This window comes from Schistocerca americana, chromosome 2 (assembly GCF_021461395.2).
Source record: "Schistocerca americana isolate TAMUIC-IGC-003095 chromosome 2, iqSchAmer2.1, whole genome shotgun sequence".
NCBI lineage: Eukaryota > Metazoa > Arthropoda > Insecta > Orthoptera > Acrididae > Schistocerca > Schistocerca americana.
This window is the reverse complement of record NC_060120.1, coordinates 115,161,379-115,187,085: the sequence shown is the minus strand read 5'-3', so window position 1 is coordinate 115,187,085 and position 25,707 is coordinate 115,161,379. Positions and strand designations below refer to the sequence as shown.

General features: G+C 38.4%; 1 protein-coding gene across 2 annotated transcripts in view; it reads left to right on the top strand.

The window, feature by feature from the left end:
* The window catches only part of LOC124596648 (regulatory-associated protein of mTOR), a 320,526-nt gene that overhangs the window by 156,240 nt on the left and 138,579 nt on the right, over nt 1-25,707 (top strand). For both annotated transcript variants that reach the window (XM_047135883.1, XM_047135882.1), the window contains exon 12: nt 22,352-22,609. In XM_047135883.1, coding sequence (XP_046991839.1) covers nt 22,352-22,609 — 258 coding nt within the window. The remainder of the gene's footprint in view (nt 1-22,351; nt 22,610-25,707) is intronic.

Genomic DNA, 25,707 nt, shown 5'->3' with positions numbered 1-25,707 from the left:
TACAAAAATCTAAAAAAAGTCATATACCAGCTGGGCAATGATTGCACAGCTTTTTGTATTGGTATGACTACCAACGAATTGTCACCCAGTATGAATGGCCACTGACAAACTATGGCCAAGAGCAAAGTAGACTACCCTGCTACAATATGTAGCAGCTTTTATGAACTATGGTGATGACAGTTATCCACACAACACATTTTCTGCTCATAAAATTATCCTGGCCTCAACCTACAGTAACCTGCTGTTCCCACACCGTCTGCCCAACAGTTTCCGCCCCCTCTGTCTTGTCACCCCCTTCCTATTCACGTATCCTCACCCTCGTTGTGCACCATTCTCTGCTAGTGCACCCACTGATTATTTTCGCTTCTCTGCTCCTCATCCCCTCCCCCCTCCCCTTCTTTCCCTCCCCCACACTCTCATGACGCTGTGCCTGGCAACCTGGTCTTGCTGCCATCTAGTCCCTGCATGCTTCGCCAGACGTTTCTCTCCTTTACACTCCCCCCCCCCCCCCATCCGTACCCTGCTATTCCTCCCCCCTTTCTCCAGCCAACTGCGGAATGCTGCATTAGTTCAGTGTGACAGTTGCATTCCGGCCACAGCTGCCGGAGATAGCGGTCATGTGTGTATGAGGTGTGCTTGCTTGTACGAAGAGTGAATATATATATATATATATATTTGTGTGTGTGTGTGTGTGTGTGTGTGTGTGTGTGTGTGTGTGTTTTCTTCTCTGAAGAAGGTGTTGGATGAAACTTCAAAGTGTAACAGTCTTTTAATTGTGCCTGTCTGCATCTCAATGCGTCATCTTCATGGTAAGTAGCAATAGACCCTTTTCATAAATTTGTCTATCAGTGTGATTTCACTTTGTGTGCAGGTTGTTTCAGGAATACTTTAGAGTTAATATTCAGATAGTTTTTGCATTTGGATGATGTAAGATAGCAGACTCAGAATATTGTGTATTTGTGTTGCTGTTGCATCAGGCAGAGGTGATTAACACTTTGGCAGGATCACTTGCATTGCTCTTAGTATTTAGACTAGTGAATTTTAAGCAGATCAGAGTTATTTTGTGAAGTATGTCTCCAATATGAGCAGTTTCGACAGTAGTATCCTTTTCAAGACCAGATTTGTTACAGTATCTTTCTTATCATAAATATTAATTAATTCTGTTGTAACTTTACTTTGATGAAGCATAGAAATATCAGAGATCATATTATCTTTACCTTTTCTGTAGATATCACTTCTCTTTCCAAAGTATCCTGTCTTGGATTCAAATATAAAGTGTAGCATAATTGGTTGTAAAAGCTTCTGAATGCTCTTCTAAGCTCATACAAGTATATACAAGTGTGGAAAAACGCAAACTAAGAGAATGATGCATGATTTTTCATAGTTTTCTTTTTTTTTTTTTACATAAATGAAAATAATAATGAGTAGAGGGAAAATGAACTGAATGGCAGTATCTTCTTATAGTCACTGGCTGTTGGTGAACATTGTCACTCTGCCTGTTAGCTGTGGTCTATTTTCAGTGAAGTATGCTCAGCTGTGTTGCTCTCTCCCCCGCTTGTTCAACATGAAGCGTGAAAAAATACACACTCTGTAATTATGCCTCAAAATCATGACAGGAAAAGAAACACTTTAATTAGATTTAAAATAAATAAGTATTCTTACTTCATTTGGGCAACAAAGGCAGCAGTGTGCACAAAAATTGTCACGCAGCTCTTACAAAACTGGACGAGTTGATTGCTTAATGAGTTAAGTCCCCTTCCACAGTAACAATATGATTGGAGAATATAAGTATTAGCCAATTAAGGGTTCTCTTGATGTTTTTGCTTACATTTGGTGGTGAGAAGTCTGACAGTTGATAGAAAGACCCATCTGAATGCTTTTGCCATCCCTTGATACTGAGTATTGCCCAAACAGTATCACATTCAGCTTTAATTGCTATCTCGGTGGATTTTAGTTTTTGCCTAATGCGAAAAATTGCTTCAGTTTCCCATTACTCTGTCTTCACTGTATACAGTTAGTATATAACCAAATAGTTTCACTGTTGTCTGTTTCGGGCTTTAGACAGCTTTTCAGGACTGCACCAAACTCTGGTGCATTGTTGTGAATATTCTACTATGTACTGTAACTGGTCTCCATACATTAACTGTCATCATTAACATTTTGAAAATAAGCAACAACACAACTAGTGTCTCTCTGTAGTAGCAATTCCCCCTCAGCCCATGTTGACAGGGTGACACAAGTAGTGCTAAGGCAACAGGAAATGGTTGGTATCTTTGGTGTAGGAGAAGAGTCTTTGTATTACGGGTTGGAGGTATTGATTAACCAATGCAGATATATGTTTGGTGGGTGCTTTGAAGGCAGCAACTATAGGTTAACCAGGAAGATTGGGTTTGTTGGTCTTAGGAAAAAGGTAAAAGGTGGGCTGAGAACTTCTCAACCCACCCAAACTATGCACCCCCACCTTTTACCTTACCCTCGGGACATATTGCTCGGCATTACACTGAGCATGATGAATTAAAGCTTCATACAAAATTATGAGATCACTTTATTCTGTTCATGGAACATGAATTGAAACAAAGTGCAGATGCACAGCATCAGAAGAAATAAATGTAGCAATTACATTCAAGAAAGCTGGATGACACAGACAGAAGCATAACTATACAAAGAAACAAAATTACAAAACTCATCTTGAAATAAATCTTTTAATGTATCAAGAAAAATAAAGTAAAAAACCAGGAGAAAGCAGCTCAGGAAAAAAAGGAAAAGGTATTATATGGTGTCATAGTGTTATCTTCATATGTTCCCCCATTTTATCATGTGATGTTGTCTATGATAAAATGTCTCCAACTCAAATGAAGTATGTTTATTGTGTATCGCTTGCGCTCACCTAATCCAACTCGACATAAAACACTGCAGTCATCCTTTGAACAAATACAAAATTAAATACGTATTGTCATTGCCATAAACCAACTCAAGAATGACCTCTCTGTCTCTTATAAATTCCTAAGTTATTCCTCCAATAACACAAATAATGTGACACATTGTGTGAAAGAAGAAATTTCAACTGTAGTGGCATACAACAGAATATAATGCAGCTGATGTTTTACATAGAACCCTGTAAATCACTTAGTGGCTCTGTTTTTAGCCCTTGCATGTAACTTTTTTTCTCTCAATTGTTTGAATAAAAAGTTTGTTTCTATACAGTCTTACCTTTAGCTACAAGTGTTGTGGGATTTAAGCTTGTTACTTTGTTTTATGATACAATTAGTCTTTCAACCTATTCCTTATTACTAACCTGTGCAATCAGTTGAAAACGGCAGAATCTTACAATTTATAATTCTATTTACAACAAGATGTAACTCTTTTCTATTGCTGCATTTCACAGTGTTGTTTCTTCAGTTGCATGTTGTAGACAAATTTAGAAAAAAACATGAATTTCTAATAAATAAACACTCATCATTCCATGAAATATCCTCCACCTTGAATGGCCTTGCAAACTTAAGAAAAAAATTAATATCTGTATTTCAAAAACAAAATTATATACTCTACACTCAAGCCTCACACAGAAAAAATTCATTTCACTCATTACATTCAAGTTTTTGCTGGTGCCATTCTTGCTTTGTGTGGCTTCAAATCTACCACATTCTTGAGAGCATATTAGTTAGTTGACTTTGCATAAACCAGATAGAATGCATTTGGCAGACGTATACTGGCTTCTTCAAATGGATCTTTTCACATATAAAAAAAACTTTTGATGTTGAACATGAGTTGATGTTAGTCAAGATTATCTTTAAGGTAGCAAAGAAACCATTATCAACGACTCATTGAGTTTGAATGAGGACATTTAATAGGCCTCTGAGAAGCTATACGGTCCTTCTCCAATATTGCAGAAAGTGGCAGGAAAGAAGCTGCTGTATATGATTGCTGGCAATAGCCATCACAAGAATGTATGGTTGCAAGAAGACTGGGCTCTGGACAGCCATGTGGCACTGATGAGGGTAAAGATGATTGTGTTCAGTGTGTGGCTCTGGTCCATCGTACTGCATCTGCTGCAGCTTTTTCAGTAGCAGTTGGAATCACAGTGATACAATGAACAGTTACAAATCAGTTACTTCTAGGACAGCTCCGAGCCAGATGCCCTGTAGTGTGTATGTGCTGACCCCAAACCACTGCCATTTGTGACTTCAGTGGTGTCAAGTGAGACTCATTGGAGGGCAGGGTGGAGGTCTGTTATGTTGTCCAATAAAAGTTGTTTCTGCCTCAGTGCCAGTGATGGCCTTGTGTTAGTTAGGAGGAAGTCTCCAGAGGGGCTGCAACCAACCTGTCTACATGCTAGACACACTGAACTTACAATTGGAGATATGGTCTGGGGTGCAATTTCATATGACAGCAGGAGCACTCTGTGTTATCTCATGCGCACTGACTGCAAATTTGTACATCAGTCTAGTGATTCAACCTGTTATGCTGCCATTCATTAACAGCATTCCAGTGGGTGTTTTCCAACAGAGTGACAAACACCCACACACTGCTGTTGTAACCCAATATGCTCAACAGTGTGTTGACATGTTGCCTTAGCCTGCTCGATCACCAGATCTGTCTCGAGCCGGGCACATATGGGACATCATCAGACGATAACTCCAGCATCATCCACAAACAGCTTTAACCGTCCCTGTATTGACCAACCAAGTGCAACAGACATGGAACTCAATTGTACAAACTGATATCCATCACCTGTAAAACACAGTGTATGTACATTTGCATTCTTGCAGCAGTCAACATTCAGGCAGTTAACACCAGTTATTACTCTATCAACATTTTGCATTTGCAATGGCTTGTTTTGTGCTTACGTTAACCTGTGGTCTTGTAATGTTGTCACTTAAATATATTACATAGACAAATATATTTCCAAATTTTCATACTGCACATTAATTATGTTTCAGTGTTGCATTTTTTTTTCTGTCAGTGTATTTTCTCATCTACCAAATTTAAAGAGCTCTCACCTTTCATAGTTTTATCAGGACTAAACCCTTTTACACCATGGACAACACTGTTTATTAACAAGCTTTATGTCCTCCACATCATCTCCCCATGATCTATGGTTGTTAACTGCAGTATGTGCTGCATAGCCTGGCAATTTCCCTCTTGTAACGTTCCACAGGATTTCACATCAGATGATAAGTTGAAGTGTACATAACTGTGAAACCCTGGTTGGCAAGACCGTCCTTCCATATTTTACATGTGGGTTATGATATGTTCTCAGAAAGTATGGCTTTAGGTGTCCCAAATTTCACAAAGTAGTCATGTTCTAGTTTAGTCAAGCTTGCTTTGCCAGATTTCTTTAGCAAAAGATAAAGCTTTATAAATTTAGAAAACACCTCCAACACTACAAAAATAGAGGCAAAACGTCTTTTCGTCTTTGGCAATGGGCCATAAAAATCCATGGCTAACAATTCCATCAAAACATTTGGTTTAACACTTTGTGTAGCAAGTCTGTGTGTTTGGTTGGTAACTTTGGCTCTTTTACATGTGTATGTTCAAATATGGTTATTCACCATCTTTACCATGTTGTCAAAAACTACACACTCTCTTAATTTCAGTACATATTTTTTAGCACCTGTGTATCCAAAACTCAAATGAATGTAATTACCGTATTTACTCGAATCTAAGCCGCACTCGAATCTAAGCCGCACCTGAAAAATGAGACTCGAAATAAAGGAAAAAATAATTTCCCGAATCTAAGCCGCACCTGAAATTTGAGACTCGAAATTCAAGGGGAGAGAAAAGTTTTAGGCCGCACCTCCAAATCGAAACAAAGTTGGTCCATTGTAATATGAGACACAATTTAGGTGGAATGAACGACTATACAACCACAGTAATTTGGTTCGAGTCGTAAGCTTAGCAGTTTTAAAGCTTTACCAGGTAGTCATTGCTATGCGTCAGGCACTCCGTCCGTATTATTACGGGTACCCTTCCTTTTTCACGTGCTTCGTCTGGTTTGAATCGATTGCTTATTTTGCTTTGATCTGATAAGTATCTTTTTTTTTTAAATAGGTGTTTACGTCACTCTAAGCTGAAAATGCATTACTGTACTGTGTCATGCATTGTTTGTCGCATTCTGATAGTGCGTATTTACGGCCTGTCGCCGCTCGCGGCATGGCTTGCTTTTGTGCGCGCTGCCGCCGCTTACAATTTAAAAAAAAAAAAAAGAGAGGAATCATCTCATTAGTGAAACAATGGCAAGAGACTGCTATTTATTGTTACTTACACTGCTGCTTTCTTTGATAATGATCAACAAGAACCAAATACTAGACTGCGTATGATAGAACATGTTCTGAACGAGAGTGATGCGGAAATTTTTCTGCGTTTGAAAATCTTTGCGGCCGCTTCTTTAGTGCATCAAATTCTGCACAGAAATTAGAGTCATCTTAAATTTAAAATTCTAGTCAGTTGCCGTGCTTCATTTCTGACTGTACCACTATTAGCGTAAGAATAATACTAATATAAACATGACACGATACCTATATTCTTACGCATTTGCTGTTGTCTCACTCTAGTTTCGTAGTTTATTAGGCAGACAGGATTTAAATGAGATAGCAGCAAACACGAAAGAATACATGGCAAAATGTTTATATTCGTATTATTCTTATGGTGAAGAGAATACTGCATGTGATTCACAATTCATAAAAGTTCCTATTAGCAACCATCTCTTCTCACAGGTAGCAAAAAATTCAGAACATAGAGTTGGCCATATTGACAAACATCCCAAACAGTCTTGCCAGTCGGATTTTCGTAGTACATTGAAATTCTGCTACATTCGAAGATGAACAATACGGAATTTGTATTTACTTCGTTGGATAATGTATGAAAATACATTGGTAGAAACTCGGGGCGAATAAAAAAAGCTTGTCTTCCACCTTTTTTTTTTTGTTAAAATTTATTAACTGACGCAGAGGTTTTGGCGCCAGTATTTATCTTTGTGCCTACAAAGCATGCCTGTGTACCGCTACATATATTCGACGGCAGAAGTTAGTTGTGGCGGCACCTACCATGATTTTTCAGAGCTTCCGCTTGCTTTGCACTCGATTCTAGGCCGCAGGTGGTTTTTTTTTATTACAAAAACCGGAAAAAAAGTGCGGCTTAGATTCGAGTAAATACGGTAATTACTTCAGCTATGTATCCATTGGGCCAACACACATTTCAGTCTTCCAAGTTTTCATTGGTTCACCTGAATAATATTCCAGTGTACACCCTGTAATATTTCAGCAATTATTTGCGATTTTCTTCTTAACCAAGTTCCTTTTTGATCTATATCTCACCCTGATACTGATATCTTCTCAGATTTTTACATGTATTTACCTTCTCCCCTTGAACTACCTTTGTGTAGGACAAATGATGGAACGTCCAGGATAGAATAACAACAGTATTATGAAGGGACATATTGCTCTTCACCGTATAGAAGAGATTTTGAGTTAGAGGCAGGCACAACAAAAATATTGCTATACATTTTAGGTTTCTGCCATAAGGCCTTCTTCTGAAATCGGAAACAAACAAACACACACACACACACACACACACACAGATATATTCACATAAGTACATCTCACACATACGTAACCACTGTCTCTGACTGCCTTGGCTGGTGTTTATATAAAACAGTTTCATGTGTTTGTCATCCACTTCATGCTGTACCCCATCACGATCCCCTCCTGACTTTCTGAATAAGGCATCTACAACCTTGTTCTGGGCACTCTTACTTATTTGATTTGAAATTGAACTTGTTTTAAAAACAATGTTCAATTCATTAATTGTCCATGCATTAATCTAAGGGCTTTGTGATCAGTGTAAGTGATGGTTTTATTTCCGCATAGGTAAACTCTGAACATCTGAAATCCCCAAACTGTCACCAGCACTTCTAGCTGTAGTTAATTATCTGCTTGCAAAAGTTACTGTTCTGTTGTCTTCGTTCTCCTCATATCTAAAATTCTTTAACAGTCCCACTCCTATGTCACACCCACTTGAGTCAGTCACCTAAAAAATGGCCAAGTGAGATCAGGATGGTGTAAAACCCTGTTCTCCTTCAAAGCCTCCTCAAGTTTGTCAAAAGCTTCTTGACACTTGCTTTTCCAAATAAAAACTACTTTAACACGGGGGCATGTTGAAAAGTAATGCCTGTGAACTTTCAGTACTATTCTCAATATTGACTGAGATATTACATGTCATGCATATTACTTGGTCGACTCTTCTGCTTTACTCGTGCAAGTTGCAATCCTCTACCATGAGAGGGCTCTGAATTGTAGTGTGTAACATGGCTGTATGTAAAATAACTTTGCAAGTGAATGAGAAACACAATGCTGTAATCCCTCAAAAAACTGAAAGCATGAATTCAAAGAGTTTGTCCACACACAGAGCACCCTCTCTTCCATCATGACAGTGCCAGACCACACATGAGCACTGCCACATCTACAACAGTCTGACATCTTGGAATCATTGTCATAATTTTTTTTCTAGTACAGTCTCGACTTGATCCCATCCAATTATTCTCTGTTTCCAAAACTTAAAGAACACCTTTGAAGACTTCACTTTGATAGTGATGAAGCAGTGCAAGCAGAGGTGAGCTTGTGGCTCTTGTCAACAAAGTCAGACAATCTACAGGGACGATATCAACAAACTGGTCTCTTGGGAGAAATGTGTTCATCACTAGGGTGACTATGTTGAGAAATAAATATGTAGACATGAAAAATAAAAATGTAGAATGTTAAAGTTTATTTGATTTAAAAACCTTTCAGAGTTTTCACGTAAAAAATTCAGAGAGATTGCCTTTGAGCACGCCCTCGTAACTCACAAGGAAAACACGGCAAATGCTGTGACCCAATTTCCCAGAAACTTCACTCAGTGGAAGAGGGGTCATAATAAGTGAACACTTGTTTCAGCTTGTCCGTAGATATTTGGCCATTTCTGAGACAACAGTGGTAGAAGTTTCTCAATATGTTCTATGTGCCTTTTAGTGAGTAAATGTTTCAATTGAAGTGGTGGCACAGTTGCTAGCATCATTGCTTCACTCATCTAAAAACACTAATGAATTTATTTTTTAAAAGCAAAAATCCAATAACAACATTAACAAAGTGCCTCTAGAACTGAAATAAGTTTCAACAACACAACTAATAGCAAACACCTCAAAATGGCCACAGTATAAAACCACTTCCTTTTAGTAAAGAATATTAAAATTTACATTACAAACAGCAAAACATATGATCAGATGAATATGTCAAAAAAATCAAACATTGGCTATTGCCAGTAATTATCAAAACACCATTGCCTTTGAATTAGCCAAAATGACTGACAACTGTGGTTCAAATTTATGATGATACGGGTGGTGGCAGAGGCAACACCAGTAGCAATAATTCCTCCTCCTCTACTAACACAGGACGGCGGTTGCCGCTACCACAGTACTAGAAACCTTCATTAAAAATTTAAATCATGGTACACAGGCACCTTTAATTAGACCACAATGAACAAGAGATACAATCACTTATCCTGTAACACAGAGAGAACTCATTAATCATTTAGTAAAAATTAAACATATTATAAATGCAGAAAAGTATGAACTTTATGCAGGAAACTTTGACTTGAGTACTGAGGCATAAAATTTTCCTTTAGGTTGTTTTTTTTAATGTGTGTGAGTGTGTGTGTGTGTGTGTGTGTGTGTGTGTGTGTGTGTGTGTGGATGCAAACAGTTTAGTAAACAGCTTAAGCTCATGATACTAGCCAACAGGTAACTATAGACATGCCTCAGAAATAAGGTAGACAGAGTAAACAGTTTTCACTGACTATAAAGTACATTTCGTAATTCGGAAGAATTACATCTGCATTCTATACCCTTAGACTCTAAAATCAGTTTTCATTAGTGACAGCCACAAGCCCACATACACTGACAGAACTGAACTCAAGTAGTACCAGGCAAAACTGTCATAAATAGCACATTTATATATATATAACAACGGGCAACCAGCATATAGAGTCAAAATAGCCCCTATGCGACACCAAGCGACATGCACACTAATCAGATACTCACTCCGATTTCTCATAAAATCCAGTGCCCACTGACAAATGCTTGCTCAGAGAGTGCCGAGAGAAGGATGTAATGTAGATTACTCGTAGTCGGAAACCCACGAGTATCATCGAGCAGACGCCACCATGTCTAGTACTTGCAAAGGTCAGATCGGTCTCCAACCCGGCACCACAATGGACAAAAACTGCTTGTAACTTCAGTGGCAGAAGACATGCCAAATACTGTGCATCCTGCCTAAGTAGCTTTTAACAAACAATGTTCACAGCTGCGAGCAACACCTGGCCCCGCCAAACCTGTAGTGGGCAAAGGCACAACTCTTGCCAACGGGCCATGGCTGATGCTTGGCCACAACAACACGCCACCTCACTTGTGCTCCTTGCCGTCCATGTCACACTCCCTTTTCTCCAGGTCACCACAGCCCTTAACTACTTTCTCCTCCGACCAGCCCTATAACGGCAACAGTAATGCTTCATGCGCTCTTGCGGCCAGAGGGATTCCAAATCCGTTGGAATTACGCAAAATTAAATGTGGGTGCACTGCACACTACCCATGTCCATAGAAGACTACTACAAAAATGTTTCCCACTGTATGTTTAAATGACATTTCTCTACCTTGTCTACTAATTATATGCCTGGTGAATGAATTGGAAAATAAATAAATAAATAAATGTGAATGGAAAAGTTATTTGGAATTGTTTTCACTGAAATTTCAGTAAGTGTATCTTGATTCATAATCAGTTGCAAGTGCCAGTTTTTGGAAGAGTGGTCCATTATGCATGGTTTGCCACAAAATAATTGTCATTGCGTGAAATCTTCAGCAGCGTTAACAACATTTCTTTCTGGAGAGAGATTCATATGGAGAAATGTTGCTGTGGTAAACCTCTCTTCATGTGATGGCCATGGTGTTTGGCATTTCTGTATTTCGATTGTTCTTACAATCGGTATCATCCAAGGGAATACACCAAATCTTCCTGAAGAAGGAACATAAGAATAGACTATAAGAATTAAGAATCGATATAAAAATGAAATATAAGAATATTAGAACGTAAAAATATTGTAACCCCTGAAAATACCAAACACACATGTATTATATAATAAACGTATCACACTTATTGTGAAACCTAATTGTAATTTTGCAATTAATGTAACCCCTCATATCCTCTAACTTGATAAGAAATGTTTGTGTTGTATATTTCTACAGGCATGAGCAGATAAATGAAAAAGATAAAATAAAATAAATAAAAACAATAATCGGGTTTTGAACATGGATTTCAAAAGTAAGATGCTACGATGGTAGACACTGTGTCACCAGTTGGGCTGAGGTTATCGCTCACAAAAAGGCTTCTAAGTTACTTTGAAAACTGTAAAGGCTGTTTTCTCAGAAATGGTTGAGTATCTACCAATAATCCAAGGCATGTGTTTGCGTATTTCAGCTCCTCTTCCACCAAATTGCAGAAACCTAGAATGGACTTCAGTTGCATCTGATTTTTTGGAGTTGGACATTCCTTAATTGCTTTTATTTTTTCAATGTTAACTTTAAAACCCATAGCAGACAGGATTCTGCCCAAAAAAAATTTGTCTTTTCTAACAAATTTGCTATTTTTAAGCCTAAGGGCCATACCCCCTTTTCTTAAAGCTTGATCTTAAAGCTTGTTCAACAGGTTACCATGTTCTTCCCAAGATTTGGTGGTAACCAACAGGTGGTCCACATATATTGTTGATTTGGAATTAAATTCTGATCCGAAGACTAGGTCTAATGCTTGTATAAACACTAGCACACTAATATTAAACGCAGACGGGCCAATAGTATATTGGTAACAGTTCCCATCCGTGAAAAAGGATGTATACTTCCAAAACACTGCAGAAAGTGGCCCTTGTCAGTAACTATTTGTTAATTCAAGACTGGCCGTATAATTCACCATGTAATATTTTGTTGTATTCCCTCCATATTTGTTAAACAATCAGTCTTTCTCTTCACTATCATATTCAGTGTTCTAGATTCTGTGACAGCTCTCACACTACCATTTTTATTACCTATGACAATCCAAGGGCTATTATATTCACTCTTAGTTTTTCCTGTAACTCTTTATACACTGCCTCTCTTTGTGCACATGGCACAGAAAAAGTTTTTCTTGAAAAGGCTAATGTAGTTTTGTATCCAGTTTACACTCAAAGCTCTTAACTTTACCAGGTCCAGTACAGAATACTTCTCTGTTTACTCATAAAACTTCTCTGTTTCTTTCCATTGCCCTCTAAACATCAACTGTAGGCCTATTCATTTAGTTCTTTAATTCTTCTGTAACTCACTGTCATGTATATCACAACCACAGTCCAGTTTCAGCTTTAACTTCCCAAAATCAGTTTCTATTAGCCATCACTTTTACTTTAAAATGTCTCAATAAATTGTTATTGTCTACTAACAAATCATCAAAATGTGCACTCACTTTTGACACTTCACTATCAAAATTAACAAAACTGTCCCCTCATTTAATCTCTGATTTAAACTCTGTTAATCAGTTTGTACCCAAACTGATATCTACACTCAGACCAGGGGCCACAAAAGGTTGTATCGTGAACTTATGCCCCCAATTTCAGATTCCAAAATTATTTGTTGTTTAACAGCTTTACTTAATTTACCCATAGGGCTTACTATTTTTAATCCCATTACTGGCATAGCCATTAAGTCATTATGTTACTTTGTGTAATTAAAAACACTCTCAACAACTGTACTAATTTCACTGCAATTGTCCAAAAGGGCTTTCTCTTCTTTGCTGTGGATACCAGTTTTCACAAGAGATATTCATTTCTGATATCATCAGTATCATCTATGTCATTTATTAAGTCCCCCTCAATATCTCTAAGTCCTGTCATTACAACTTAATTTTGGATTTATGTCTTCTTCTGATTCCTTTAGATTTGCACACACTTAGTTCCTCTTTATTACAGGTTGACAACCCTTTTTCCTTGCTGCTCCTCTCCAACATGTACATCTGTTTCGTGGTTCAAAGAAGACGTGACAATTTCAGAAAATGATCCTTCTCCATCCTACAAACAGTTGTGTAAAAGCAATGCATCCTCTTGTGTCCTTCTGTGTTTCTCTTCACTACTACTACTACTACTACTACTACTACTACAATCACTAATATCTTCCTCATAACTATTACCACTCTCATTTCGCAATATATTCTTTGTCTTCCTCTGATCTCCTCATTGCTTGTCAAGTTCTGTAACTCCATTATACATTTGGGAAAACATTTCCGTACATGACCCCATTGATTCTGCATTACTCCTACAACTAACTTCAGGCACAGTTTCTTCAGTTATCAGGTTCTGACTTGCACACATTCTATTACCATAAGTAGTATTACTATCATTGTATACTACTAAGCTTTCTGTTTCACAATGGCAACTTGTAACATTGGTAGGCCCGTATGTTTGACCCGCTTCAGCATGGGCCCTCATTGTTGTGAGTGTCCATTGGCCACTTGGGATGCTCCCATTTTGTAATGACCTTATAACTTCTCTGGGCTGTTATATTATGATAATTCTTGTTTACCTTTCTCCTTGAATTTAATAATTAACTGACTGCAACTGCTAATCATTGAGGGAAGCAGACGAAGACAGAATCGATTGTTCTCAATTATGGATACTCAAGAATTATAAACACTTTTAATTACACAGAGTTAAGCCACATTTCACATGCCATCTTATGTTAGCAGGAGCATTGACAGTGAAATTTACATGGTAACCTACTGCCGCATGAATAACCGTTTTAAGTACTCATTAGCAAACCAGCCTAAAAGTGTCCTCTAGTATCATACCCTCACACATCCTCTGATGTCAAATTATTTGCTTTTACAACCTCATTGGACCACTTTAGCCAATCATTTCCTGGCTTTCTTCAGTAAGTGCATGTTTCGTTCTTTCTTAACTGCCCAGTATCTTTTCATTCATTCTGATCTTTCCTTTCTTTCCTCATCTGTAAATACCCTTTTCATTGTGTGTCATTTGTCTAATTTTGGTTTAAATCTTATTTTCTTGTCTTTCACTTTCTTGAGATTTTTCTGTCTTGTTTTGCAGATCATTCAAGGTTCTACTGTTCATAACCATAGTTGTAACTCAGAGCTTGCTCCACACGAGATTGAATAATAATAATAATAATTTTTGCCTGGAAATTTATGGCAGCATAAAGCTTCAGTGTGAAATTCAAAGATTCACATTGCCACTCCATTGCATGTGGCAGTGTTGACAAGGAAACGCCTACCAGATTATGTGTGTGTGTGTGTGTGTGTGTGTGTGTGTGTGTGTGTGTGTGTGTGCGGGGCAGGGGGGGGGGGGGGGAGGAGATGAGGAACAACTGCTTCGCAGCTAGCTGCATGCAGCAGTGGCCATGGCCATAAGGTGCATGTCTTGGCATGCAACTCCTTGGAAAGCTCATGAACTGCTGACGTCATGTGCCGTGACATTGTTCACCTCCCATGATTCACTTGATTGCATAGCCTGACATGACGATGACACAGCATCACTGGCCAGAACCTGAACACAGGACACAGAAAGAAAACACATCACAGAATCACTCTAAAACAAAACTTGTGCTGTTAAATTGCAAAATTAACAGTCACACACACACACATATATTATTTTTTTAAAAATGCAATGAAGTAAATTTAAATACTCACATTTTTCTACAAAAAGATTTACAAACTCCTATAAAAGTCAAGGTTTTGAACGTCATCACCACTTATTATCATTCAAAAGTAAATATAAAATTTCTTTCTCTTCCCTTTCCAGTCATTTTTTGTCTCTCTTCCTTCTTCAAAAAGTGAGCATACAAGTTTCTTGTTTTTTCAGTCGCTGTTCCATTTTAAATATTCTTCTTATCTGCAGTGAGGTTCTGATGATGATTCTTTGCATGCTCGCCATGGCTTAATAAATTACGTACATCGTTCTGCCAATCCTTGGACAGTTATTAACTGTTTTGAACTGTGTAGATGTCAAAACATTTTCTGTGCAGAACATTTGCGCTGTGTAGTGCACAACATACATTTGTGTGCACAAAAGCCAATCTTATCTCTGTCACTTGGATTTCAGGAATATAAAACTTAAAACTGTCCATAGTATATCAACCTGTCTTCCACACTACTTTCATTACATGATCTTCGCATTTCAGCTATGGCATCATGACTTACTGCACTCAGTTCAGTAGACTGATGAATTTCTTGTTGCTGTAAGATTACTTGAGAATGAACTTCAGCCACTCCTTATTCTTTATCTTTGTCTTATTGCTTACCGTCATGAATGTCATCAGAATTTCCGGTTTTCTTCTGTCCTATAATCTTGAGTTTCAAATCTGTGAACAATCCATGCACATCATTGCGAATATCTACTACCTCTTAGTTCAACATTTTGTCCAGTTTTTGAGTATGTTCATAAAGTTTTTTGTTCAAATCCTCTACCAATTTTGAGTTCTCTGCACTTAAATCCCACTTAGTATTATCTAGTTGTTTGTTATTCTCATCAAGATTTTCTTTTAAAATTTGCTCCAAATTGTCAAGCTCTTTGTTTAAATTTTGCTGCTGATCATCAAATATTTTATTTAAATCTGCAAATTTCTTTTGTAAGAATTGCATTAATGCATCCTCCCTTCCTGCAGCACCAATCCAATTGTTGTCTGTTGCGACCTCACTTGATTCAGCACTTACATCCAAACTTGAATTTTCTGTTACTACATTTGTACTTAGAATTCTGTGACTTGTTTCTGATTCACGTGATCCATGGCAACACCATCCCGATCAACACTATCCTCTCTGTTGATTACGCCACTGTCCTCAGTTTGACCGGACATTGTTATTCATATCCATGCTACACACGTAAAGTAGTATCAACTTAATTTGTTCACTGTTTAATATTCCTTTTCTTATCAAACATTGCTTGAAAAGTCGAGGCATCACTAAAAGTGCCAAATTCACTCCCCATATGCTGATGATGGCCATTGGACTAGATTTGAATATTGCTGCAGGATTCAATGTCCTGTCACGGTTATCGTATGTAATGTATATGGGCTGTTACAATGTAAAAAATTCTTGTTACCTTTCTCCATGAATTTAGTAATTAATTGGCGGAAGTTGCTGATCATTTAGAGAAGTAGACAATGGCGGAATTTATTGAGAAAAATGGTGTTACTGATCATGTTCACACTAAAACTTATACAGAAACCAACTTCAATGTGAACAACCATTTTAAAAACTCATTATCAAAATGGATGAACAGTGCCAGCTAGTGCACTGCTTCAACTCAATTCCCAGACTGCTCTACTGCAGCTATCATTCTTGCTCATGTCAAGACAATAGTTACCACCCACTTTCAGTATGGATACGGAGTACAGACAGACACAACTAAATAAAGCTTTTGGCCAGTAAGGCAGTCATCAGAAATAGGTGACAGACACACGCACACTGACACTTACACCCTCATACACGCAACTGCAGTCTCAGACAACTGAAGCCCCACTGCGAGCAGCAGCAGCAGCAGTGCATGATGGGAGTGGCGACTGGGTGTGGGTAAGGAGGAGGCTGTGGTGGGGACAGTGTCACCAACTTGACAAAGCATTCTGCATCTACATCTACACTCTGCAATCAACTGTGAGGTGCATGGCAGAGAGTATGTCCCATTGTACCAGTTATAAGGGTTTCTTTCCATTCATATTCATGTATCAAGCATGGAAAGAGTGATTGTTTGAATGCCTCTGTGCGTGTGGTAATTATTCTGACCTTATTCCCATGATCCCTATGTGAGTGATACATAGGGGTAGTAGTATATTCCAAGAGTTTTCATTTAAAGCTGGTTCTTTAAACTTCATTAATAGACTTTCTTTGGATAGTTTGTGTCTATTTTCAAGAGTCTTGCAGTTCAGTTCCTGTGTCACACTCACGTGGATCAAAAAAACCTGTGACCTTTCATGCTGCCCTTCTGTATACATTCTGGCTGTTTCCGGCGACTAGAGGAAGCAATGTGGTGCTGGTGTGCAAGACTCACACATCCCCTTCATCATTGGAATTACTTGGAGGTGCTTTGCCAATCTTCTTTTCAGGATAGTCAGCTGCGACTATCTGCCCAACTTCTTCTCCGAAGATATGATGCTGTTTGCAGGAATTTTCTCTACTCTTAAAATGATTGCTTACACTCAAGATACTTTCAAATCAATCCTACTATATTTCACTTCCACAAACAGAACACCACGTAACAGTTTTCACATAAATGAATCACATTTCGTAAGCCCAATGACTCATGGTCCGTCAGAAACTATTACATACTTTTACAATAAATACGGTTCCAAAAACCTCTCCAGGCTCTCGCAAGTCCACCATCCGCAATTCTAGAGAGTCAGTAAGTAAGTAAAAAGTGTCTTTTCTTTTCTTTTACATAGTTCAACTGATCACAATAATGACTGACATAGCACCGTAATGGAGAAAGGTGCACTTGCTCCTTGTGCTGGGCATGTAACTTCTGTGACGAGTGTGGCAGCCACTTGCCTGCGTCAATCAATTGACCAGCTTGTAGCATTCTCTTGACACACGTCCACCCTGCACATACAGAAAACCGGCACGATGTAGACACTCTCCCGTCTCTCATGCTCGTACATAAAATATCGGGTGTTCGAGACGGTGGAAAGCTGAGGGTCTCTAGAATTTGCGTCAAAATTCTTGAGGCACTACAACATTCAATATACCCTGTTACGGGTCCCAGACACTTGAGCAATACTCTAGAACCGATCGCGCAAGCGATTTGTAAGCAGTCTCCTTTGCAGACTCATGCACTTCCCCAGTGTTGTATTCTGCCAGTAAATGGAAGTGTATCACCTGCCTTACCCACAACTGAGCCTGTACGATTGTTCCATTTCATACTCGTACAAAGTTTTACACCCTGGTATTTGTATGAGTTGGCTGATACACACGACGACTCATCGATATTATAGTCATAGGATACTACATCTATTTGGTTTTGTGAAGTCAAAAATTTTACATTTCTGAACATTTAAAACAAGTTGCCAATCTTTGCACCATTTTGAAATCTTATCAAGGTCTGACTTAATATTTATGCAGCTTCTTTCAGATGACACTTCATCATAGTTAACTGCAACACCTACAAATAGCCTGAGGTTATTATTAATATTGTCTGCAAGGTCATTAATATGCAACAGGATCAGCAAGGGTCCAGCACACTTCCCTGGGGCTCACCTGAAGTTTCTTCTACATCTGATGATAACTCTCCATCCAAGATAACATGCTGCATCCTCCCTACCAAAAAGCCCTCAATCCAGTCAAAAATTTCACTCAATACCCCAAATGATCATACTTTTGACAGTAAGTACAGATGTGGTACTGAGTCAAATGCTTTTCGGAAATCAAGAAATACTGCATCTACATGACTGCCTCGATCCAAAGCTTTCAGTATGTCATGTGAGGAAAGTGTGCACTGCATTTCATATGATTGATACTTTTGGAAGCCATGCTAGTTGGCATTGAGAAGGTCATTCTGTTCAAGATACCTCATCATGTTTGAACTTGGAATATGTTCCAAGACACGTCAACAAATCGATGTCAAGGATATTGGACGATAGTTTTGCAGATCACTTCTACGACCATGTTCTTTTTTTCCAAGAACTGGGCACAGTTTTTTGTTCAAGGAATCTACAATACACTGTAGTTAGAAGAGGGGCTAAATGGGCTGTAAATTCAGTATAGAATCTGATAGGGGTTCAGCTGGGCCCTGGAATTTTATTCAGTTTTAATTATTTCAGCTGTTTTTTAACACTACGGACACTAATACTTATTTCAGGATTAAATTGGGGCAGTTCTCCTCAGTTTTCCTTTATAAAGGAACACTTGAAAATGGAGTTCAGTATTTTAGCTTTCTGAGGTTGTATTTTAAAAAGATAAGTGGTGACTGGGTAGCAAATTTTATCATACTGCCAACCATGGAAATGTACACAAAGTGCTTTGGCTAAAAGTGAACATCTGCCATGTGTAAACTGCAATTCACCTGAATCCAGTTGTATTTGAAACTGAACTTCCAGGGGATCAAATCATGGAAGGTTTTATTATTTGGAGCAGCTAGTTGCTCAGAATGTGTGACAGTACAGCAATGAAGGCTTCTGGATTCATGAGAAATTATCTGAACAAAGGCATTAAAGAGGAATTTTCCAGTGCCTTGTGTCATGAAATTCAGAGCAAGTACTGGATGGTGTGTGACGTTGATGAAGAGGGTGAAGGTTACATTATGACACAGAACCACACTAGGTCAGTGACTTCCCAAGAAGTTTTGCAAAGAACTAAGTGTTTATGCAGCAGTGTCATATAATCAGTCAAAGATAATGGTATGACTGTTTACTAAGCTTTATGAACAATGCCAGTGAGGTACCTGTTCATTTTGGTAAGCCATCAAATACAGTATAACTATCAACAAGAATTTCTGGCAGTGAAAAGCCCATAACAACAGTAATTCTGAGGGTGTCATCAGAGGGAAGGGAGCTGCTCCCATTCTTTGTGGGAAAACCATACTAAAGGAAAAACTGCTTGCATGGCTTGCCTTTAGCGGGCAAGAAATTGGACGAATGACAAATGACCCATCACTAGATATATTGAAGGTTATTCCATAAAATCAGGCAAACAGCTGGATGTCTGCAACTTCCTGTCACATCATTTCGGTGCAGAACTGCTGGCCATCTTCAGATGAATAGTGACAAAAACGCATTGAGCTCTTGTTTTTAAAACTGCACCTTGGCAAAAGCTTGCTTTATCAACATCAGATCGATTGTCTTCCATAGTAAAATTGTAGAACGATCCCGGCTACGCTGAGCACATAGTTTTTTTATGACAGACTTCCATACAGAATTTAACAGGAAGCCACCATTTCGATTGGTAAGGTACTCGGACAGTCATATTTCCACTGATTCAGTGATGATGGAGATCCAGAAGTTTGACATATGGGCCACAATCTTTTTTGTTTTCCTTCATTGTATTTGATCAAATGCCCACTAGAAATAAAGTGTTCAGCAATAGCGGACTTACTACCTCGTAGGAGGTAAGTATGCAGCTGATATTCTAGTGTGGTCCTGCACAGTGCACATCGTTTGCTGTATGTAAGATTTTCCTGATTCACAAGGAATCCTGCAATTGCCTACCTTATGCAGCTCTAAGTCATCTTTGACAGATCTAAAAAATGCCACCATTGTGGAAGGCAAATGAAAGATAACTTTCACTTTCTCTTCTTAATATTCTGCATATTTTCACTGAGACATTCCAAATATATGATAGATAAGCAGCCATTCTAAAGGCCTCATTTTCTTCCTTGTTTTGCTGTTTGTTTGTTTGTAGTGCTCTCTATAATTGCTAAGATGAATATCCATTATTAGGGAAAAAAGTTTGCAGATGTTCGAGTTCCATTTGCAGGTTATCAACATCTGATATGGTATGGGCATATTGGATTAAGGTCTTAAGAATGAGTGAAGGCAGCCAATTTGATACTGATGAGGTTAGCTTTCATCATGGATAGTGAACAGAAGTGCATATGCTCAAGCAGCCCATGTCTAATGCCAGCTGTGTGCCCCATGCATGTTACAGCAGGTCTTAAATATGGAAGCTTAGTGCGTTTTTGTTCACTACTTCAAGTAATGGATGTTGTTATGAATAGACCTTGTATGGCTGTCCTGCTGTAACTTTACAGTGAGTAGCTTCTTTAAGGAGATCATGCTCTCACTCCAGGGATAAAGTTGAAAAAACCCTCAATATCTATGCTGGGCCAGTGGATCCTTACTGCCAGGGTAGAATCTCAACCGAATTCTTAATGAAAGGATTTAAAAAGTGGTGCATATTCAATGCTATGGATGGTTCAGAAGATGACTTCATACGGAAGGAGCGCTTGGAAGAAAGAAATGGCAGTGAACATACGAATGAAGAAGAAGAAGACTACAGACTACTTATTTAGATAGTAAGCAAAAAAGAAACTGAAGATAAAAAGTAATGTAAACTATTTTGTTATGCAAGCAGTGTAGGTTTATGCTTGCTTTTACGTATCACCTACTGCCACACTCACCCTCTGCTTCTATTTGCGCTAGGGTTCCCCCACACCCACAGTATTTTTTTCGTGATAGTAAATAGTATGTGTATGAAGTCTGGTTAAATTTTCTCCAGGTGCTCTGGATCCATGCTCGAACAGTCTGGTTAAAATTCCTCCAGCTGTTCTGGAACTGCACTGGAGCAAACCCACAATCAACATACATATAAAAAATATATAAATAAAACTCTACAGATGTATCGGCTCCCTCGTCAATTCGCAAATCAGCCAATGGGATAATAAAATGACCATTTTGTAGTGATGAATAAGACTATGAAACTAATCAATGAGTATAATATACCATTATGAGAAAGTTTTTTTTCCTCCATTTCAATAATATCTGTACTGACAGCCATTGAGAATCAAAGAATTGATTCAACCTTGGAAATTCATGTGAGAAAACTATAAAATCATGAGAGATATTTGTCTCCCATTGTCCCCACAGAAATAATCTCATATGCTTCAAGACCATGATATGATGTGTCATGTTTTTCTTCCTCTTTTTTCCTCTTCATTCTCAATAGGAAAGAACAGTTTGAAAGAAATCATCCATGTACATAATTTGGATTCCATGGAAATGATGGTCGGTGTGTGCAATGTTCTTAAACAATCTTTTTGAAGACTGAGCAATATAATAAAGGCTACTCACCATAAAGATGAAACAGTGAGTTGTAGACAGGTACAGTGAAAAAACCGTTACAATTTAGCTTTCAGTCAAAGCCTGCTTTAGAAAACAAAAAACACACACACACACACACACACACACACACACACACACACACACACACAGTCTTTCACACAAGCAAGCATGCCTTATGCACTCAAGACTGCCATCTCCAGCAGATTGGACTGGCTTTGGCTGGAAGCTAAATTGTAACAGTCTTCTGAGTGTGCCTGTCTGCAACTCAGTGTATCGTTATTATGCCGAGTTTTTTTTTTTTTAAGGAATCATGTTATGGAGGTTTCTCTAATTTTTTGTAAACATGCATTTATTCATACAACTTGAAGCAGAGTATCATGAAAAGAACTGAAGTTAAAATTTTGGAAAAATGGGAATTTGCATCACATTTTGAAACTTTCAGAATGATTCTCATATGAAACAGGTTTAGTCCACATTATAACTACTAAGTGTGCTGATATTTCACTGTAGGCATGCTCTTTTTCTCAGGGTGAAGATCGCACTCTTGCTGCATTTGTTCTTGCAAGCATGGTGAAAGACTACCCCCCTGGCCAGGAGGCTGCTCTTCAGGGCAGTCTGGTGTCCATATGCCTGGAGCAGCTTGGAGATGCCAGTGCCTTGCTACGACAGTGGCTTGCAATCTGTTTGGGACGCCTGTGGCACAAATATGAGAAAGCAAGATGGTGTGGAGTGCGTGACATTGCTCCTGAAAAACTGAACACACTTCTGCAGGATCCTGTACCTGAGGTAACAAGCTAAAAGGAGCAGTGAAATACATTGCATTCTAACTATTTATTGAAGTTTGAAGTTTTATGCTTGATGAATGATCAAAACCACATTTTTAAACCACTTATACACATTTCCTCAGTTCTGTAGATAGATTACGTTGACAGAAAACTAATATCAGAGACAGACTACTGATATTTATTCCCTCTTGTAAGAATATAAATTTCTTCAAACTAAAATTTGCATAAATATTCTGATGTGATGACTGAATTTTAATTACGCCAGCTTAAAACCAAATAGAAGCACTACCGTATAATTTGTTTTGTTTGTTGATTGTTTTTGGCCTGTATCTTTTCACAGTTTGTCAGTAGGTACAGAAAAAGATTTATCTGGTTTTGTCCATTCAAAATTATATTGATTCCCAGTACAACAGTATTCAGTAATTATATCAAGCCATGTAATAGTGAAACTTCAAACCAAATAATGATAGGCAAGTACAGGCTTAGTATATTTACCTAAGTAACTGGTGGAGGTAGAATGCAAAGAACATAAAAGATGATGACAAAGTGGATAAAAAGATTCTCTCTCTCTCTCTCTCTCTCTCTCTCTCTCTCTCTCTCGACACACACACACACACAGGGTGGTCCATTGATAGTGACCGGGCAACAATCTCACAAAATAAGCATCAAACGAAAAAACTACAAAGAATGAAACTCGTCTAGCTTGAAGGGGGAAACCAGATGGCACTATGGTTGGCCCGCTAGGTCAGACAGATATCAACTGCATTTTTTGAAATAGGAACCCCCATTTTTTATTACATATTCGTGTAGTACTTAAAGAAATATGAATGTTTTAGTTGCACCTCTTTTTTCGCTTTGTGGTAGGTGGTGCTGTAATAGTCACAAATGTATAAGTACATGGTATCGCGTAACATTCCGCCAGCGCGGACGGTATTTGCTTCGTGATACATTACCCGTGTTAAAATGGACCGTTTACCAATTGCGGAATAGGTCGATATCGTGTTGATGTATGGCTATTGTGATCAAAATGCCCAGCGGGCGTGTGCTATGTATGCTGCTTGGTATCCTGGACGACATCATTCAAGTGTCCGGACCATTCGCCGGATAGTTACATTATTTAAGGAAACAGGAAGTGTTCAGCCACATGTGAAACATTCAACCATGACTTGCAACAAATTATGATGCCCAAGTAGGTGTTTTAGCTGCTGTAGCAGCTAATCTGCACATCAGTAGCAGACAAATTGCGCGAAAATCGGGAATCTCAAAAACGTCAGTGTTGAGAATGCTACATCAACTTCAATTGCACCAGTACCATATTTCTATGCACCAGGAATTGCATGGCGATGACTTTGAACCTCGTGTACAGTTCTGCCACTGGGCACAAGAGAAATTACGGAACGATGACAGATTTTTTTGCATGCCTTCTATTTAGCGACGAAGCATCATTCACCAACAGCAGTAACGTAAACCGGCATAATATGCACTATTGGGCAATGGAAAATCCACGATGGCTGCAACAAGTGGAACATCAGCGACCTTGGTGGGTTAAAGTATGGTGTGGCATTATGGGAGGAAGGATAATTGGCCTCCATTTTCTCGATGGCAATCTAAATGGTGCAATGTATGCTGATTTCCTACGTAATGTTCTGCCGATGTTACTACAAGATGTTTCACTGCATGATAGAATGGTGATGCACTTTCAACATGATGGATGTCTGGCACATAGCTCATGTGCAGTTGAAGCGGTATTGAATAGCATATTTCATGACAGGTGGATTGGTCGTCGAAGCACCATACCATGGCCCGCGCGTTCACCGGATCTGACGTCCCCGGATTTCTTTCTGTGGGGAAAGTTGAAGGATATTTGCTGTCATGATCCACCGACAACACCTGACAACATGCATCAGCGCATTGTCAATGCATGTGCGAACATTATGGAAGGTGAACTAATTGCTGTTGAGAGGAGTGTCGTTACACGTACTGCCGAATGCATTGAGATTGACGGACATCATTTTGAGCATTTATTGCATTAATGTGGTATTTACAGGTATCACACTGTAACAGCATGTGTTCTCAGAAATGATAAGTTCACAGAGGTACGTGTATCACATTGAAACAACCGAAATAAAATGTTCAAACGTATCTGCATTCTGCATTTTAATTTAAAAAACCGACCTGTTATCAACTGTTTGTCTAAAATTGTGAACCATATGTTTGTGACTATTACAGCGCCATCTATCACAAAGCGAGAAAAGTGATCCAACAAAAATATTCATATTTCTTTACATACTACACGAATATGTAATAAAAAATGGTGGTTCCTATTTAAAAAAACGCAGTTGATATCCGTTTGACCCATGGCAGTGCCCTCTAGTGGGCCAAACATAGCGCCATCTGGTTTCTCCCTTCAAGCTAGACAAGTTTCATTCTTTGTAGTTTTTTTCGTTTGACACTTATTTCGTGAGATATTTGGCCCGGTCCCGATCAAGGGACCACCCTGTATATATCACACACACACACACACACACACACACACACACACACACACACACACACAGGCACAAGTATTGAGTATCACCTTGAGAAAATCAAGCTGAGACCATGCAATTCTTCACTTGTGCGGCCATATTGTCTGTAGGTGCTTTACACTTTGTGAGGATATTTTTTGTTCCATTGTTACAACTGCAATAAAATGCATGTTTTTATCACCAGATGCATTTTGCTTTAGTTAAATAAAGCATCATTAGTAGTCTTTAATTAAATATATGTACAATATGATGTGTTTTCTAGATCAAAAAACAGTTCATTAACAAATTTTTGATTTTTCACTTACAGTAATTTTTGCTTCATTTTTTGTGTAAATCAGGAAATGTCATCTGATAGCATGTCTTTTGTTTCTTTATTCATTAGGTACCGATAACTGTGGTCTAATTTTACACTGCTTTGCAAAACCTATGCATTTTTTTGCATTTAACAAAGCACAATTTCATACGCCATTGTTCACTGTTTACTTGTATACTCCTAAGTATGTTTTGTGTTTGTAGTGTTGCCAGCATTGCCACTAATTTTTTTTTATCTGTATATTTTTCTTTCTTTCTC